The sequence below is a fragment of the Sander lucioperca genome, chromosome 13, assembly GCF_008315115.2.
Source record: "Sander lucioperca isolate FBNREF2018 chromosome 13, SLUC_FBN_1.2, whole genome shotgun sequence".
Taxonomy (NCBI): domain Eukaryota; kingdom Metazoa; phylum Chordata; class Actinopteri; order Perciformes; family Percidae; genus Sander; species Sander lucioperca.
This window is the reverse complement of record NC_050185.1, coordinates 21,510,617-21,531,706: the sequence shown is the minus strand read 5'-3', so window position 1 is coordinate 21,531,706 and position 21,090 is coordinate 21,510,617. Positions and strand designations below refer to the sequence as shown.

Sequence of the window (21,090 nt, the reverse complement as noted above, 5' to 3'; positions counted from 1 at the left end):
AGAATGCCGGCGTGAGGTGTGGGCGCTAACCAGGGAAGAGAGCTTGAAACTGGGTTAAGGGACGGGGATCACTTGCCCCTGCCATGGAGCTGCACTGCTGGACACGCACATGCACCGGAGCTCTGTAGAGAGATAAAGAGTTGCAAAGAGACAGAGAAAGGAGTTTGACAGACATAGACATTGAATGAGGAGAGCTGCAGGCAAATGATCCAGGCTTTTGGGAGGTGAGAGTGGACTGTTTGGAGGACTTTAAGCTGGTTAAGAGCCTTCTTCCCAGGGGGCTGCAGATGCACAGACAAGCCTATCTTTTTATCCAGCACTGGCTTATCCGTTGAGGAAAGGAACCTCTGCTTCTTTTAAGAAGGAAAGTGAATCTAGAAGAAGACAAAAATGACTCGATGAGCTTTTACATTTAACTTTCAACAGAAAAATATAATGAATTTGGATCTGAAGTTGGCTTTTTCTTTGACCACACAACCTCCTGCTCTGCTATCAGTGAATATTCTACAGTTTTCCATTTTAGGAGGGTTTTAAGCTTCTCTGTTGCAGTTCTTTTGAATGCATTAGAGAGAAAGCGTGACACGTAAATGGATCTGCCTTGACTTTAAGTCTCCCTCTATAGCGACAATCTTCTACCTTTTACTGCCAAATGAACACGAAGGTTTTTTAAAAATCACCTGGACAGTTCTCTTTCAGCAAAGAGGTCGGCATCAGCTCTTGCCCTCCACTTTGACTTCTTTTTTTTTCTTCATCTCTTGGTGAACGAGGGGAAACTTCCCCTCGCTGGCACCCTTCGTCCTGTCGAAATGGCTTTCCTGGTCCGTTGCTATGCCAACTGCTTGCAGCCGTGGTCCTCCAAAGTAAGCGATGTCGTAATCCCTTTTCTGGCCAGTGCCTCTGGCTTCTCTCTCTCTCTCTCTCTCTCTCTCTCTCTCTCTCTCTCTCTCTCTCTCTCCTCTCTCTCTCTCCTCTCTCTCTCTCTCTCTCTCTCTCTCTCTCTCTCTCTCTCTCTCTCTCTCTCTCTCTCTCTGTGTGTGTGTGAGAGTGATAGGGTGGGGATGAGAGAAAATAAGCTTGATTTATATGCATATGATGAATATTTATTGTGTCGGTTTGTGTGTGCGTGTGTGTCACATTCATGCTTTGCTTCTTCCTTTAATTTGAATTTTAACTGTTGTATACTGAAAAATACTGATATGCACGTCTGGTAACATGCCAAAGCCTATGTTTTTTTTATTGGAAACCAGAGATGCACAAATATAAATACACAGTACAGATATAGGTTCCAGTGTTTTTTTTTTCTTTTGTATTCCCCCCAGCCTTTTTGTGGTGTGGTAGAACATAGAACATAACACCACCTTACAACAGCCACGAACACCAAAGAGTAAATAAAACGGAACAGAAATGACTTCCTCATGTTTGTACAGTGTTAAGTCACCTGAGAAGGTAAACCTGATGGCAGTGTACATATCAAAACATTGCACTGTGTGGACACTGAAGTGCTTTGCTATCTATGCACCAATGTTTTATTCTTCCTAGCACCACTCCTTACTCCCCAAAGGACACACTGATTGGAGGGTTTCCAAAAATAATATTAGGAAGCCCCTGTGAGTGTAGATTATATTAAAATTTTATTCGGAAGAGAGCAAAGATTGCAGATGATGGGACAAGGGTTCAGAATAAGGTTGCACTATAGCTTATAAGTATATATATTAGGGCTGTCAAAATAACGCGTTCATTTCGATTAATTAATCTGAGAAAAAATAACTTGTTAAAAAAAATAACGCAGATTAATCTATTCCATATTGACGTTTGACCCGGAGCCGTTCTAGCCACCATTCGACTGTAAAATGAAGGAGGGAGACGAGAATGTGCTGCCTGGATCATTGATTGGAACATTTACTTGTAAAAATCTTCCTCCTGCCAACCCTGGCTACCGAAATCTGGTGCCACTGATATGTCTGCGCTTCTCTCTGATGCTCTGAAACAGACGATAGGCAATTCAAACACCGCTGCACGTGACGCTAGTTAACACTATACTCGACAGCAGCTAACGTTAGCCTACCGCTAGCTAGTAGCTGGATTAAAAACGGTTAAAATGCTGACAGCTAACGCTAAACGGTGTAAAGTTTGACTGTGTTTTACTGTAGAGGATTCAACACCGAGATGTAACAATCTGCAGCTGCCGTCGGAGAAACAACACAGACGGTGCGTTCAATGAAACTGGTAAACTACAGCCTCGTGGTGCATTTGATGTTATTGTAAATGTCCTTTTCCCATCTGGTGGTTGTTTTTGTCGTTCAACAGCAATTTACTAGTGAAATAAATTATTGTTATTGTTATACATTATTATTAAATCATATAATTTTGATTATGACTTTAATGTCACCGACTGTTGTTTAGTACCTTTCTTTTTTCTTTTCTTTTTTTACTTTCTTAAAAAGTATCGGTTCAGGCACCGTTAATTATGTATGCGATTAATTTCGATTAATTAATCACAGAGTACGTAATAATTTAGATTAAAATTTGTAATCGATTGACAGCCCTAATATATATATAAGTCCCCGTTCTCTGCAGTAAAGTGCTGTTGTAATTAGGGTGACAAATGATGTACATTTTCGTACACTTATTTGTTTTTCCTTAGATCTGTCATCTTATACATGTAATCCATGTGATCTGTCTAATCTGTCTATTGGCTCCCAGTAGTCAGCAGTACACTGGTAATGATGCAGCCATGTGTATAATTAACAGTTTGATGTTCTAGTTTTAGTCGCTCAGAATAATCCGCCAGTTATCCTAGCCTCTAGTGAACTTCTTGGTGATGCAAGGAAAGCAACTATGGTGCATGAATTGTGAGTTGTATTGTCGTTTGTTCTATTTTTTTTTTAATATTCAAACTAACATGCCAGGACTCCTCTGCTGTACAGCTCATTGGTTGTCCGAGCAGAATATCTGTCGGATAGATCCCTATGTGTCTGTCTCTTTGGGAGCTCCTGTCTGGGTGCTGAAAGCCTCAGAGATGTTTGTCTTCATTGTGTGTGTGTGTGTGTGTGTGTGTGTGTGTGTGTGTGTGTGTGTGTGTGTGTTTTCAGTAGGATAAGTAATAATTAGGTCCCTGGAGATGAAAAGGGATGAGAGATGTTCAAGTGAGAAGATGTTCAGTCTAAGATAACACATTAAATCTGTACCACACACAGTCACTGAACATGGTCTTAAATACCTTATTACTCGTCTTTATTGCTCTCCATCTCTTGTGTGACCCAAATTGTACAGTGATCTTTCATTACTGGCAAGGGGTCTAATGTCTGCTGCTGAATGAAAAGCTTGTAAATCCAGTAGCAATATTACTATTTGAGTTCAAAAACATCTACCAACAATAAATTGTCTGATATTCTAATTATGATTAATATTATTATAGATAAACAGACATTTTGGATAAGGATACCATAAATCAAAGAAACTGAATCATTGTGACCAAGATATGTACTGAGCAGGACATTTCACATTTGAAAAATAAACTTCTTAATAGGGCTGCAACAATTATTTTCATTATCGATTAATAAGCAGATTATTTCTTTGAATAATCTATTATTGTTTAGTCTCTAAAATGTAAAAAAAAAACAATAGTAAAAAAGGCCCAAGTTGCTTTCTTCATATAGCTTATTTATTAGATTATTAGTGCAGTACTCCAAAATAATCACTTTAAATGATCACATAAGACAAATAAAAGGAGCAAATCCTCACAGTTGAGTTCAGTTTAAAAATGAACATTCTGTTGATTGACTAATCACTTCAGCTCTGCTTGTGAAACTGTTATGACCTCAAACTTATTATTTTTGTACTGACTTGATATTTATGAGTTGCCATATACTGATACTGATCTATTGGCGATAAGCTAACACCGGCTGATTTTTCAACTGAATATCCTCACCACTGTTGCAGGTTATTTCCAATCCAATGTCTGCGTTTCAGAGCAGGTGACTTCATTTGTCACTTGTCAGCTTCTCAAATCTCAAGGCTTCCAACCACCTATTGATCGTCCATACAGTAGATTGGGGTTTTCTAGTTAAAAGTTTACTCTTTAGGCTTGAGTTAAATGCTTTAGGTCCAATGTTGTAGACAAAGCTTTTTTTTTCTTTGATCGTTGTTTTTGCACCGAATGTCTTGAACCGTTGTATCTGTATGTTATTACTGGCCCATCTATTCTGCATGAGTCTAGCTAATTTATCCTCCGTTTAGAGCCGCTGAGGTTTTCATCCAGCTCGCCCTGTTTGAAGTCCATAGTTAATTGGTTGGCGTCTGTGATGAGCCCACCTTTTGCAAAGGTTAATTAAGTTTCCCTTTTCCTCCCATTAGGCAACGCATGCTCTATTTGGAGGTACAGTAGCAATCAAAAACACTGCAGTTGGGTTTGCAGGGAAGCGAAGCACAGTAGAAAATAGAGTGTGAGGGTGGTTTGCCAAGGGATTTTAACTCTCTGAAAAAGTTGTGTGAATTCATTCTGCGATCTCAAGGAAGGAGGGATAAGGAAAGGAAGAAAGAAAAATATGGGCAGTTTTGCATTTAATACATTGCCTACCAGTCAGAGGCTTAATTAACCTACTACTACTTCTCAACAGTGAATCTGCGGCTGCCAACAGGCTTTTACTCTCTTTTCTACTGCTTTGTTTATGACAGACTTGGAGAATAACCCTCTGGGCTGTACTGCTATGGACGCAAACCGTTTATTTTGCCATTTAGGCACTTTTGTTTATTACCACTGTTCTAAACTGCATCTCTTTACCAAATAGCATCATACTCTCTCGCTCTAATTTCTAACGTCAGAGGATAGTTATTGATATATCGACTTTGTGGATGGAAATATGGTATCAGATGACAGACAGCGAAATCTAGGCCAGTGGATTTGCTCTGTGGGGCCAGCAGGGCCACCGTGCAGTTATGAGGCCTAGATTAATTTGTATGACTAAACAAGACAGAACTTTAAAAGGGAGGTCTGCTTAGGATAGAATAGTCTCCTAAGAAAGCAGTCAATTGATGTGACGTTTAAGAAGCTTTCAACATCTTTTATTATTTAATTGTGTTGTGTTTTATTGGTGAACTATCTCTTTAAATCATGTCCTGCTCATCCTGGCGGAACACAACCTCAGTCCATGTCCTCTCGCTGCTGGAAGACTTGTCAAAATGTTATGCTGCCGAACTCTCTGACCCTCCCTTCTGCCTACATGGGACCTGTTTTCCGAGCTGTGTTTTCTTGTGCCTCTCCCATGTTTTCTCTCATTCTTTTTTTTTTTTTTTTCTTTGTCTCTCTTTTCCTTCTGTTTTTAGCAATGACTTCCTGCTGTCTTCCTCTTTCCCCTTTCCTTCCTTTCTCATCTGTTTTTAGTAAGGGACTCTTCTATCCTCTACTACTTGTTCATCTCTTCATCTCCCTCTCCCTCTCTCTTTTCCTATCTATTATTTAAACATCAATAATGGGGCCTGTTGTTGATGCCAGCCTGATGCTGCTGTTGCTGCCCTGCTGGGCGGTATTCTCACTCATCAGCTGCTTCCTGTCTTATAAATCACAACAACTCCTTCTAAAACCATCTGCATCCTCACATGTCCAACCTTTGCTCTCTGTTTATGCACCAAATGGCACCCATTACTTATGACCCTTCCAGATGCCTTGCATTTCCTTTTCACTCCTTTCCCTGTAGCTTCTTTGTAGTGTGGTGTAACAATGAACTTATATCTACAAGTTGGTTTAAAGTTGGCTACTTTGCTGCCGGTGGCACCAAATGACTTAGTAACTGATTTGAGCTTATTTACTCATACTTTTCTTTAAGCATTCACATGATTGAGCAATACTTTTCAACGTTGCCTCCAAGATACAGAGGAAGAAGTAAAATTGAATATTGAGTCTTATGGAAAAATGTATGGACTTAATTTGTGGAAGAACACAGCTTGCTTTAAAGGAACTGCAGGTTTATTGATCTTTGTTGCTCAGTTGAAAGACTTCTATATGATTTATAATTTTCTTTCTTTCTTATTTCATATGTGCTATGAACATCAGTCATTTCTTACCAGGTAAGCTTTTGCTTAAAGAAACAGGAAGTGCCATGCTTTGCTTATAGGAGGATTTGTGCTCAACACAAGCACAAAACTTAGTCCCCCCTCTCGTCTGCAGTCTTCCCTGGCAGAGTGCAGCAGGTCCAGACTCAGGTTGACCCAGGCTGCTGCCTTTGCTTCCCTCAGCAATCAATGGGCCTGCCTTAACATTGGCATAATCAGTTTGTGTGGACTCCATGCTGCGTAGAATAGTAATGGGGCTATGGAGGCGTTGGTAGCAGAGAGCTACAGTGGAATGGTGGATTCAGTGCAAAGGCAGGAAGGAAACAAAGCGTCCTATCCAAAAAAGTTCCACTCCTAACCCGCAGGAACCTCCGTGGAAACATGGACTAAAATACATACAAACAATAACAAGATGGACCCAGTTCAGTTAATGGTTGGTTGCTAACGAGTCATTTTAGGGTGCATAGTAGATTATGAATGAGGGAAAATATTTGAAAGTAGACTTTATTGATCTTCTGTTCAGTGTCTTCAGACTTCTCTTTAAACAGCTAAATGCTATATTTGATTCAAGCTACAGTTACTAGCCTACCATTCATCATCAAATCAGATAGGATAGATAGCTACATTAAACTGCTGAACATCTATTGAGTGGCGTAAGAAGATTAAGTATTCGTCAGTACAGTGTATTGACCCTTTTCCTCAGTGCTGTGGCTTCATGCCCAGACAGCGCTACGAGTCTGATTAGGAACTGAGTGCCTCGAAGCTTTGCATTTTTTTTCAAGAAGGGACATGTTCAGATGTCATTCTGAGGGATAAAGATAACACCTCAAGTAATTACCAAACTGATTTCAATTCAAAGATGAAATTAAGTGATTGTTGTGGTTTAATTGGAGGAGAAATTGGCAGAAACCTTGACCAAGAAAGTATGGTGACATGGGACATATACATGGCTTAATTTAGTTCCTAATGTTCAGAGAGACATTTCTCATACTGACCATTTGAAGAAGCTTTAAAAGTGTCAGCGAAATACCAAAAATGTGTTTTTTCAATGTTCTAATCAAGGTTGAAGTAAACAGTAATCATAGCATCCAGATTGCATATGTGCAATCCCTAAAAAAACTGACATCTGGAGCATTTGAATGTTGTTTTCTAAACTTGGAATACATATTTTACTCTCATTACTTTAGAGGAACGATAACTTGCAAACCAGAGTTACTGAAAACCAGTGGCCCATGTAATAGCTATTGCAGACCAAAACGAGACGGGGGGCTACTATAACAAAGTCCCATGTCAAACCCCATGTCAAAGACACTGTGCCATCGGAGTGTAAATGTGTGTGAATGTTTATCTGATGAGCAGGTGGCACCTTGTACGGCAGCCTCGGCCACAGCATATGAATGTGGGTGAATTGTTCCTGTACTATGTTAAAGCGCTTTGAGTAGTCGTTAAGACTAGAAATATATATATATATATATATATATATATATATAAAAACAGTCCATTTACATTAAATACTGTCAGAGGCCAGTGCGTCAAATAAGCAAAATGAAGATAAATCCTAGTTTATGGGGATCAGTTTTGCTGTGGTACATAAGAATTAAGTTAGACTAAAAAAGTAGAAAAGACCCCCCATTGTTCTCAGTATATTGATAATATTTGGTTTCTAAAAATAAAATGCTGCGGTCAACAGGTTATAGTAAGAGTAGCTGCCAATCATGAATTGCACTTTATACTGTAATCATCTGCATCATCAGATCAGCGCATAGAAACGGCAGGCACCATTAAAAAAGTATTAGATAGTTGCAAAGTGGCTCCCTCGGTACCTGAATATGTTGACAGAACCATTTTGGATGCACTAAGAGGATGACCTTTTGCCAGGTGATACTGTATAATGCCACAGCCTCTAACTGTGACATTGGCCTTGGCAGATTTATACCCCTTTCACACAGAGGGCTCAACCAGGGTTGACTTTGTGTGTGAAAGGGTTAACCCGGTTGGTCAGGCGCGGGTCAATTTTAATGTGAATTGCACTTGACCGTGCAGGACAACTGTCATTGGTTGGAAATGGGAGCACACGACAGTCGTCACATGTCATCGCACACTTTGAGAAAAAAACAGCAACATAGATTTTGTCGTATGCAAATACGTTTTATTTCTCTCTCGCTCTCGCTCTCGCTCTCTCTCTCTCTCTCTCTCTCTCTCTCTCTCTCTCTCTCTCTCTCTCTCTCTCTCTCTCTCTCTAGCCTGGGAAACATCTGCAGTGTAGTGTGGCCACTGATTCGCACGGATCTCTCTTTTTATATCTCTTTTTTTTTTTTAAGATAAATGTTCTCCCCTTGTCCTAAAATGGCCATAAATCAATACTAAAGTACTCTTTGTTTACGGCTGCACCTGCATTGAATGAAATGCAGGGCGGGAGAAAAGAGCGTCTGTCTCCACACAATCATCTGATGAGTGTTTGATGGTTATTTATTTGTGCTTTAGAACGTAACCGCTGTGAAACGATCAGAGAAGTATATTTTTATTTATTTATTTATTTTTTTTATTTCTCTCGTTCACAGCTCTGTTGCGCTCCCTCTCCACTCGCCCGAGCTCGCAGTGCAAACGACTCTACAGCCTGCAGTTTACTGTACAATGAGGAATTCAAGTACAAAACACTAGTTCTGGTGGTGTGCAGCTAGACTTGAGTAGGCCTATGTGATAATGTTAGCTGTTCACTGAAATTGTATTTTTATATAATTTCACGTGACAAATAAATTGAGTGATTTATATGACATGTAAATTCCCGCCCGTTTCCAGCACGTGGTGTAATTTTATGTATCTCTCGGGTTTTGACCCAGTTCATATCTGAATTGTCATGACCAGGGATCAACCCTTGTACACTGGCTTGGTTTGAATTGACAAAAGAAGGGTTGAACACAGGTCAGATTACCCTGGTCCGACCCTGGTCGTTGGTGTGAAAGAGGTATTACCCTGACCTCAAGCCCAGAGACAGGCTGATTTACAGTCTGACAGAAATCATACAGGGTGTCAAGGTAATGTGGCCCTTGAGCCCAGAGAGATGGGGGGAGGGGGTGCATCCATTTAAGAGCATGAGGAGAGAGAGTAAATGAGTGAGAGACAAAGACAGAAAACAGAGAGAGAGAAGCAAGAGGCAACAATAGAGAGAGGGCTTTTAGCATGCCAAGGGATGTCTAGGATATCATATGCACAGGAAGTAGGGGTGATAAAGATCGATATGGGTTGCATTAGGCCAGGCCATGCCCAACTCCCCTCCCATAAGTCATAAATTACTATTCAATCCTTGGAAACAAAAACATGCATTATTGCTAAAATTTTCTTCCTCTGTTCCATGTGCATCCCTTATATTAGGTCCCTTTGTAATGTTGAAAATTTAAAAAATTAAACTGAAAAATCATTGCATATATTATATAGGCACAACATACATTATTGCTGGCTTTGGGGCATGCCGTAAAACGTCACAAATACTATAAACCTTTGTGTAAAACAATATGTATGCTGTATGTGACAATGGAGGTCCCAAAAAGCATTTTTGCATGTTGTTGGCATATTTTAAGATAAACAACAATGAGACAAAAGCAGAAAATCCTACATGGAGTAACCTTTGTGAAGCGTTTCACATTCAATGTATTGGTCAAAGGCAAATTGTTGGCAGTGTTTGAGTAATTTATTAGCTTTTTGCACATTTTTCACAGCTGATCTGGATATAATCAGGGTACAATTGGTAATAATTGATAGCCAGTCACCTGTCACATATAAAATGCAAATATCCTCAAATTTCATTATGGCACCCATTCCAATACTAGTTATGGTGCAGACAAAGGTCATGGGTGACCATTCTCAGCTGATAGAAAAGTTACCTGCTTGCTTAGTAGTTTACCACACTTCACCTTTTGATGTCGAAAAGAAAATGCAATGCTATTTGATTGCTTCACTGGGTACAGTGGCAAAAAAGAGCTAGTGTTTTGTCCTGAATGGTGTAATTAATGTCCATTAGCTATGATAGACTGACATTTTAGAGTGAAAAGCCCACTCAGGCCCTGTATGCATTAACATGCCCAAGCTGGTCAACATTACTGGGCTAAATGAACTGAAATTGAGGCTGCTCATGTGGAGATGCACTCTAGCCTTTGTGCACAATTACACACACACACACACACACACACACACACACACACACACACACACACACACACACACACTGTCTGTACACACAAGTATGTGACCCATGACCTTGCTGGTGTCCTTAGATGCAGTTTAACACCCACAAATGCATAGACACACACACACACACACACACACACACACACACACACACACACACACACAGACACACACACACACACAGACAGACACACACACACAGGCCTACATCCTGGCACTCTAAAATGGTCATAGCATAATACCCACATGCATATAATACATGTGCACATACACATACATTACTCCCCCTCATTTTATGTATGCAGACTCCACCTACCAGAGCTCTGTCAGATATGAGCTGCTACCCCCATCTGTACACACACACACACACACACACACACACACACACACACACACACACACACACACACACACTCGCACCCTAGTGCTGATATTTCAACCACCCATAGTCCCCACCCCCCCCAATTTCACTTGGCTCCCATTATCTCACTGATATTGATCCCCATCCCCTCCTCTGCCTGCACAACCAGAGAGCCTTTACTGGATAATTTTCAAGGGCATTTATAAATACATGGATGGTGATTGCTCTGTGGGTGTTTGTGAATGTGTGAGAACGAGAAAGAAAAACAATGAGAAAGAGAGTATGGGAGAAGCAGACAATGTGTGGTATGAAAACAAAGGCCGTCAGGCAAGAAGGAGATCTGTTGGTCAATTTAGCCATGCAAAAACACTAAACCCTATTAATTTGCTAATCTTTTTTTTTTTCAAGTGCCGAATTACACAGACACATATTGAAGTGACCAATCAATCTCTAAAGCAAACAACTCTTTGCACTAACCTACAAATACGCTTGCTATTTGCAGGTTTGTTTCAGTGAAGAAAAAAGCAATCCTGGCATTTCATTTGGTTTGAATTTAAGTCAACTATTATAACCACATTTCTGCATTCACATTTTTACACTGAATATTCATTAACACACTCTTTTTTACATAAAAATGCACATCTGTAGACTGTCATGTTGAGACATCTTGGCAGCAGCATGGGACATTCACGACAAAAGCAGCCAAATGATTATAAATTCAAACCATGATGGAAAGAGTTGCTTTGTTTAACCATATTAGCCCCAGTTCAGGCTCATATCTAGCAGTTGCTCTGACCTACTTTTGTTGTCAAGAATAGTTTTTGTCAGGAAAAATAATAAAATGTCTGATAAACGTTGGAGTTCAGGAAGTAAAGTTAATTTCCTGTCCTGCCGATAGAACCAAAATTGCAGTGAGCTCTGTCTGGGCTGAGGTGAGTGGGCCAACAGAGTGAAGCAGGATCCAACACTTAAAAAAACACCACAGGAGAACCAAAGGGTGGGGCTGCCCCTCTACCCGGCCTCTGTGTCAACCTGTATGGGTGCCAGGGACCCGCTGCATGTGTGTGTGTGTTTTTTTTTGTTTGTATGTGTGAAGTAGTGTGGGTTGGGCTGCAGGGCAGGAAGCATCTGTTATCACAGGGGAGTCGGGAGGTACTAAGGTGTATGTGTCTGTATGTGTCTGTGCACATACGTGTGTGTGCATGCACAAGTAGTCGTGTCAGTATTCAAGCCAAGTGTTTAGCCTACCCTCCTGTATCCGGCAGACCTGGCCGTGGCCCACCTTCCTCAGGGGCCCAGACAGACACGCCTTGCAGCTTCCTGTACAACACACACACACACACACACACACACACACACACACACACACACACACACACACACACACACACACACAGAACAAAAGAAAGACTTGATAGTGTACAAGATCAAGTTCGCTATATTAGAAACCCTACATACACACATTTGATTTGACAAGCATATTACCCTGTCAGACTGATCTCAAGAAGTGGCGTATGGATGACACGTCAATTCGTATGCCATTTTGGCATGTTATGAAGATGCATAATCGCTTTTTAGCGTGTTTATCAATGCCGTTTGGCCTCTATTGACTTACATTACCTTGCGATTGCATGTCAATTTACGCTGTAGCGAGTAGTATGAAAGCCCGAAAATGCGCATAGGGCTTTCACAGGGCTTTCACCCTGGAGACCGGGGATCGTGTCCGCGTGTCAACCCAACCGTCGCTTTCTTCTTTTCCTAAACTCAGCCCCGTTATTGTTTTCCTAAACCCAACCCTGTTATTGTTTTTACTAAACCCAACTGTCCCGTCCTTCTTTTCCTAAACCCAACCCTTTCACCGTGATGCTAATTCCTCGAGCCGTCTTTCCTGCTCCGTCTCTGTATAGCTCTTACACTGTTGCCCCTGGCAACCGATAGCGTAGGATCCTAAAAAGGTGACCGGACTCAGACACCTCCCAAATTGTCACGTGACAGCAAGCTACCATGACGTATGTCCTCATTGTCAATACGGCGTAGACATACACGCGGATAGCTCAAAATGCAATGTGCTGTATACGGTAGACATACACGCGACGTAGACATACACACGGATAACGTGTATCCAGTACTGAAGATGTGGGAGGCATCCCATTAATTAAAGGTGCAATATGTAATACTGACAGCTAGTGTTTAAAATAGTTACTGAAGTACAAATTCAAAATACTGGAGCCCATGTTATCCGATCTGTCCGGCCCCACCGGGCGCGTAGCGTCCGCCCGCGTGCTGCAGCGATAGTTTCTGCGTCTCCTCTATCTTTTACGCGATACGTGAGCGTATATGTCAAGCCAGGCAGGTAATCACATACAGGAAGACCACAGTGCAGCCGGATATATTACCAAAATAAACACATTTCAAAATAAAACAGCCAGGTTTACGGTGATTTTGGCTGTCTCGACTTCTCACAGCGAGACACGCGATCAGGCACACGGAGAGAGAGACCGACGGATGGACAGAGAGAGTGACACACACACACAGCCACATACTGTATAGGCTACAATTACCACAGTTTTCCCCACTCATCCTGTCTTATTCTGTAAGAGAGAGAGAGTGAGGGAGAGAGGGAGAGAGAGAAGGGTCGCTTTGTGACCGGCGCGTAGAAATACGCATCCAGTGTGAAAGGACAGGCGCACGATCAGACATTTATTTACGCTACGCAACACTTAACAGGGGTGGTGTGTTCCCAGTGTAACACTGTTTGGCATCAACTACCGACTGCTAACTGCTGCCACAAACGCATGCTCTGCGTGGAGCCTCCGCAGAACCATAAATCATACTTAACACTCTTTAAAGAAAGGAATTTCCACTAAAGCCTGGTTGTGATACCTTCAGTCCTCCAGAGTAAAATACTTGACTGTGCAGGGGTACTGACCTAACCATTCTAATTACCTTATTCACTTTGTAAGCCACCAGAAAACTGAATGACCATGTGGGATGAATGAGCATGCAGCCAATTTTGAGCCATTACTCACAGCAGGGGGCTGAGACATTGTTTAATGTCCGGGTTGTTACTACATTAACAAGTTGAGTACTTTACCAATTTAGTTGTGAAATTCCCGGTACAATGAGTTGCATGGTTTCTGTATATCTATTGAACTATGACTTGACTTGTTTTTTAGCAGCCAATCACGTTGCACAATCATGGGGGAAATCTGCATAGGTAGGGTAATGTGTCCAGGATTTTAGAATGTGTGGATGATTAACTAAACATGAAATGAGGGCAAAGAAACACCCCACATATGCACAGACTCTGTTTTTCCTCTTTCCTTCCATTTCTATTTACTTCCTTTGTTTATCTTTCCTTCCACCTTCTCTCCATGTGTGTCTCTCTGCATCTCTATCCTTTCTCTCAAACAACTGGGGCAAAAGTTAAATCAGGATGCATTTATTTTCCATAACTGATTAATATCAGAAAATAAATGTGTTTCAGAGATTTCTAGGCAATGTGTTGTTGTACCGAATCACCTTACATTGAAAAAAGGTTTTCCATTTCAGCTGCCACACTTTCAGGCTCTAACCATTGATGTCTGCTTTTTTCGTTCAAAACATTTGTGAGCATACTGTATGTTGCTGAAAACCGTACTGTGACAAGTAAAAATCAGCGGAGTGCCCTTTTAATATTAAAGGCTATTTGCAAAGAAACGGAAGCACCGCTTTGACCCCAGACTCTGCAGACGGCACATGCTTCCTGAACAAACTCTTCTCAATGCATGATCAAGTGCTTATACTTGTGAAAAGTGGTGTTTATTCCCTTAACTAGGGCTAATCTAAATGTGTGGCCCAGTAGAATATATGAATGCATAATTAACAAACATTTCTACTTTGGTTAAGGTTTTCACTGCAAGTAAGAGACACGTTTTATAAAGTAGGTCTGGCTGTGTGTGTGTGTGTGTGTGTGTATGTGTGTGTGTGTTTGTGTGTGTGTCTCTTCTCTGCTTGACAGTATTTGAGTCCTCATCTCCTCATGTGGTCCCCTGCTAACTCCACCCACTCTCTCTCTCTCTCCTTCCCTCTCTCTGTGGCATGTCTGCCTTCGCAGTTGTCACCTCCAATTCTTGCTTCAATTCATTATGTCTCCCCACACACACACACACACACACACACATGTACACACATGTACACACGTGTACACACATACACTGCCATTGTGCCAGAGATATGGTAGTCTGGACTGAGGTAGAATTGGATTCTTAAGAGCATATTTGAGACTTTTTATCTTCATTTGTTCCCTCCCTTTCACTTCACCCTCATTCCACCTCTTGCTGTCAATTCTATGCTTATTGTACACTCTTCTCCACTTTCCCTACCTTTGCTCTCTCTCTAACACACACACACACACACACACACACACACACACACACACACTCAATCCAGTCTCAATCATATGCTGCACTCTGCCCCTCTCACTGTTACCCTTTTACACTCTCTCTGTCTCTCCGTCTCTCTTACACTCTTACAGTCATATTCACTTCAGGTCCCTCTATTTTCTCCCCATCTCCATCTTTCTCCCTTCACTGTATCTTAATCCAAGCATCTGCGCACTTGCCAGTAATAGAGTGGAGCATTGCTGTGTGCTAAGCCTATTCAGTAAGCTCAGTGTATGTTTTACTGAATGAAGCCCAGATGCAGCGCAGTTCACGGATAATATACTCTATCTGTGTGTGTAGATTGGCATGATTTTGTCTTGTGTATTCATTTTTGGAAGGGTTGATGTAGGCATTCCTTTGTATGTGGGTGTGTGTACATGCATGTATTTTTCTCTCGTATTGCTCATAAATGTGCACGTTTCCTGACAGTCACCCTCTTACGACATTTGACCAAGCCAAAAGTGGCCTTGATTGATCAAAGCTTTCTGCAATGCTACAGGGCTAAATCTGTAGCTTCAAAGTGTGTGTGTGCGTGTGCGCGTGCGTGTGCGCGCAGCAGTGCCAATGTTCTCACCTGGCTAGTCTGATGAGGCTTCTTGCAGTCATTTCATTCCTACTTGCTCCCTTTGATGCAGTATTGCGTGTTGGAGCTGAAATGGGGGTTTGATCCAGTAGGGAAAAAAATGCAAGAATAGAAAACATCTTCAAAAAATAGGCAGAAGGGGATGAAGGCCAAAGGAGAAATTGACAGAAAGTAAGACTGGAATAGTGACAGGGAAACTGGAGAGCGGAGGCTGTAGTGAGGGAGTGAACCACTGGACATGGAGATCGACTGCAGATGGGAATTTGTAACCAAGATAATCAAAGCGAAGAGGTGAGATCGGTCGAAAAAGAGACCATGCAAAGCCGACTCCGAGAGCAGAGAAATGAAAAAGACTGCAGCTACATTGTGTCTTTGCACAGAGGTGAACTGCTGCTGTGGTGTGGTTTCTGGTGTAACAACCTGCACTGGGAGCTAACTTAACACATGAGGACAGCTGTTATGAGTGAAGGCATATGTTAACAGCTAGGGTTTCCTGTTTTAGTGTGTAATTATGCTCTAAATGCATAGTGGGAAAGCATTTTTATGGAATTTAATGAACGCCTTTTTCTCTGGAGCTTCTATTTTTTTTAAAAAACTCTGTCTTTCTCACCTCAACACAAATGTTAACTTGCATAGTTTAACATGCTCATTTAGTTTTTACTTCATTGCTGATTTATGGTTGTGTTGCTTGGCGTACCACTCAAGTCATGTCAAGGCAAGTTTGTCACTGCTGACATCTACAGGCCGGCCATGTTCATGTCAGATACCCCACCAGTGACCTCACCATCCATTACCATGCCTGTATTTACTCAGCTGTGGGGTTATGAGTAGTGAAGCCAAGCCAGTTTTAAAACAGGACTTAATTGTTATTATTCCCTTATCCTCTACAGTCAGTAGAAATTTGATTATTTTGGGGGGCTATTAATGATACTTGAATAAACATTGGTCAGCACTAGTCCTTTTTTATCTATATTTAGCACCATCATAATACCCTATCCATGTAGTACATCATTATAGATTATTGGGTCTTGGCATCTGTTTGAATTTGTGAACAATGGGACAGCATTCTTAAGTATGCGTATAGATTAGCTAAAACCCAGTGATCTCCCAGTGATCACCAGCAAAATGAACAACCCCAAAAATCTTTATTTTATTACACTTCAGCATCCGTTTGGATACACTGCACAATACCTCTTCTACCTGTGATACTGTCATTTAGTTTTCTCTTTGCAAATACAACAGCATTGTCTTTAAATATTCATTGAGCTTTGTTTGTGTCATTGTTTGTTGAACCCACTTTAATTATCATCCTCATCAGAATTCATCAGCCTCATCACATTTTCTTTAATTACTTAGCTAAGCCATTTGTCCTCTTTTAATATTCATTTTAATGTGTTGTTCTCGCTCTTGCTTGGGTTTCTTTTTGTCTCATTGTGTATGTTGGTGTGCACGTCTCCGTCATGCTCCATCTCTTTTGATAAATCTTCTTACTTATCCTCCTCTATTAGCTGGTCTCTGATCTGTCGTTGTCTAGGTATCTGTCTGTGTAGATGTCTCTCTTTCTTTCTGATTACCAGTGGTTTAGTGAAGTCTCAGGTGTGTCCTGCCATTAAGTCAATAAATGGTATCTCTGCTTGAGCTTCAACAATATTAGGTCAGAAAACGTCTAGGCCTAACTAATAATTAATGTAAAATGTAATTCAAGGTAAAGTAGCACCACTGTTTGAAAATCATTTTAATGGTGTGGCCCCTTCTGGCACCCTTAACCAACCAACTCCAGATTATAATAATAGACAGACCAGGCCTCATCCATTAATGTCTTCAAGGTTTCCCAACAACCATTCCCAAAACATCTCTCTGCGCATTGACCTACAATGTAGAAAAGATTATCTCAGCACTAAAATGCCTTTGGGAAACCCGGTCTCTTGTCTGTGTAGCCAAATGGCCAGTCTGGGCTTTATAGCCCATTTTATCACTGAGGAAATGGGGGGGGACGGAGCACTCAGGCCCACAGCTAGTTAATCTCATTATTAAAATTGGAAGCAATAAGTGAAACCGAGTTAGGTTTTATACAAGAAGGAATAAGAAGATTTCATCGTAATATGTTTTGACTGGTTTGTTTTGCTTTCAGGGACCTGAGTCTATCTACAGAAAGACAAAAAAGTCGTAAAATTAGCCAAAAAACTGCAGAGTGGCCTTTTTTCAAATAAGAAATATTAAATATGTCCTTTTAGTAAAACTAGCTTTTATTCCGATATAGCCTAATTTCATTTAGTTCTAACCACAAAGTCTTTATAATCTTAGTGTGTGATTTGATGATTACTGAATAAATAAATGCATTTTCACACATCATTGTTAACAGTAAACAGTAAACATACCAGCCCTACCAGTTGTGTTCTCTGTTCACAACATTCGCCAATTATTCATTTATAAGCTGCCAAACTAGGTAACAACATGATGTTCTGACAGCTCCAGGCTTGTTCCTTGTGGATTTGCACCTTCTTTGGCTGCTGCGTCTTTCTTGGAATGAATCTTTTCTCGCCCTTATTATAATAGATGATAGGTTAATTTCTCTGGAGTTAATCAGACTCTGTAAGCACTTAGTGTTGTGTAAGCTCGGTCTGTTTGACTGCAACATGACATTTACAGCCAGCTCGATGCTCTTATGATTGTGCCCTCTCGTTGACATGATAGAATTGTACAGCTGAAGGAACCTTACACATTTATATTTAATTTCCTAACTCTCATTCTTAATGCATGAGGAAAATGGGAGACCCCCTAACTCCCCCACCCCCACGGCTCAGCCCGCTGGGAGAGGGAAAGAGGAGGATTAAAGCAGGATTAAGTCTGTGGTGTGAATAGGAGCCACGAGACCACCACAATTATTCACTTTCTCCCATCACTTCTCCAATCACACACACTCGCCCGACTTCCCCCTTCCATCCTTCTCTTTGTCATACACTCACACATTATCTCCCTCTGTCTGTACTTGCCTTATTTGATTCCCTGGTACCTCCAAAACATAGACTTTTGAGACCATGTAAAACTCACCTTTGTTCTGTCTTTCTTTGCTCCCTCTCCAGGTGCCAAATGTTGCGGGAGCATTGGTCTCTTTCCATTAATGTGTTGTCATATCTGAATAAAGTCGTAAGAATCATTAATGTAAAAGTCACCGCGTTTGAATGACACAAAGCCAAAACTTTAACAGCTAGATGGAGCCAGCAATGTCACATGTTATATGTCTGAAAAAGGTCTAAAGTGTATTTCCCAAAATATCAAACCTTTCCATTACCTCCTCAATACCCTGCTTCTTAGAGCACCTCTTCGATTACCAAATATCAGTATCAGCAAGTCAGCAACTCACAGCCAATAGAAATGTTGCTGCTGGATTCGCAAACTTCTGGTTTACTCTATGATCATGACGAGATGAAGGTCTGGCTGTTCAATCATATGCCATATTTTTATCCTTTCAGTATCTTCTTTTGGTAAGCTTTGTGTGTGTGCTTCTTTTCCCTGAGTCCTGATTGACTCAGCTGTTGGACACATTCATTTCTGGCTCTATGTATGTAGATTTGGGTGAATGTATAAGATGGATGCAGGGTGGGAGCTTCATCATCACTAGGTTATAACTGCTCCATCACAACTCATTACACCGCCGTACCTAATGGGAAATGGATTTCAGTTAAATACTACATCAGTCACACTTGAACTAATGTCAGAGATCTGTGAGTCAGTATGTGTGTCTGAATGTTTCAGTCGCACACTTTGAAATTGGAATCTCATTATTTAGACGTTTGCTTATCATTGATGAGTGATGGAGACAAACAAAGGGACTCAGAATGTATTAATATTTAAGTGGTATACTACAATAATATAGGTGTGTGTGTGTGTGTGTGTGTGTGTGTGTGTGTGTGTGAGAATCTGTTGGGCTATTCTGCTAGACTAAGGGACTGGACAAAGTCATATATTTAGCTCTATAATTAGTCCGAATAAATCTTGTGAATGAATGACTACTCGTCTTAATAATGCTGGTTTCCTCCCATGGCCAGGGTTTGGTCCAAACAAAATGTGCCATAAAAGTTTTATGCCCACTGATAACTTAAATAAATAATCAATGCATCCATAACAAGTCAATCTCTGAATTGCTTTTGCTTTTACTGCAGTGTTCAGCTCCATATATCACAGGCTTGATTCCGTTCTCTTATTATTTGTTCAGGGAAAGAGGTGGCCATGTACAAATGGAAACAAATCTAGGACACTATGTTGTCCCAGACTGTAGGAATAACATATAGTGAATGTTAAATAATAGGTACACCTGCCTGTTGATTTATTTTTTTCTCAGAAAATTGGAGACTCAAAAATTGTCCGACTGTAAATGTAGTGCACTTTGTGGTAAATAGGGATTTTATTTGTTTATTTTATTGGATCCCCATTAGTCCAGACATTAAGAAAATGTCCAAATAAAAAGTTAATACAACTGTGAAAACAAGGTCCGAAAGAAAACAATTTAAAATGGATAAGTGTTGTGTGTAAATCCAGTGTACATGAATTCATTAAATTGAGTGTTCCCCTTAAATATGCCACACATTAAGATCAAGTCATTGAACTTCTTAAACTCCACCCCTCAATGCTGTTTCCCTGTGGGTTTGGCAGACGGGGGAATGGGGGGTTAAGTGCTGATGGGGTCGTACAGTACAACAGGCATATTAGAAGTGAGTACTGAGGGGGCAGCACCCCCAGACTCAACATCTTTAATATTGCATGTTGGCACCGTGGTTCCTCGCAGCCTTAGCTGGCTTCCAAGCTTCAGTTTGGCTTGGTGTGGCTCTGCATGTGCAAAGTGTTGGCGTGAGTGTTTAAGTGTTAGGACAGCGAGCACTGTCTGATGTGGGGCAATGGAGGAGGTGTGCTGTAGGTTTGCACGCTGTCGCAGGAGGACATCTTCTCTCACCCTAACACTGCCCCAATTCAAACTGGTAAGACTTAAGAATTAGAGGTTTGCATTTTTTTTCTAGAGCAGAGGGGGCACTAACTACCTGCCTCACTTTCTAGGTAATCCCATTTTTAACCTCCTAAATCAGTTTCTAAATATTGTTTGCAGCTGCAGCCTTTGTAGAAATACCTCTTATTTAGTTTTCCTTTCATCTTCATCTGTCGTGTATTTGTGTAGTAGACCAGTTCTTTTTCACTGGTTTACAGTAGAGCATAATGTAGTTATTATAATTCTAAACCTGCTAAATTTGGGAGTAAAACCTGAACTTGACCTTTGGTTGCCCTGTTTGTACACACACTGGATAAAGGTGCCTCGTTATGTTGACTGAGTATGTGTCCAGCTATGAAGGGCTCCTGAATCTTTTTTAGCATTGCATCTCTGAGTCTACCAAGAGGCTTTGCTCTGCTTTAGTAAGACTTTAGTCAGGCTCACACTATTTCTCTTAGAACTCTTTTTATTGTGAGTTAAGTGGAGGATTTTGTGTTTTGTGTAA

The 21,090-nt window shown here is 40.9% G+C and overlaps 1 protein-coding gene across 14 annotated transcripts in view; it reads left to right on the top strand.

The window, feature by feature from the left end:
- Positions 1-21,090, top strand: part of rapgef6 (Rap guanine nucleotide exchange factor (GEF) 6) — a 154,508-nt gene that overhangs the window by 78,426 nt on the left and 54,992 nt on the right. The window contains exon 1 of one of the 14 annotated variants that reach the window (XM_036008849.1): positions 339-860. The exons of the other annotated variants lie outside the window; for them this stretch is intronic. Within the exon in view, the coding sequence (XP_035864742.1) occupies positions 807-860 (54 nt within the window). The 5' untranslated portion in view covers positions 339-806. Of the gene's footprint in view, positions 1-338; positions 861-21,090 lie in introns of those variants that run through there. 14 annotated transcript variants of the gene reach the window in all.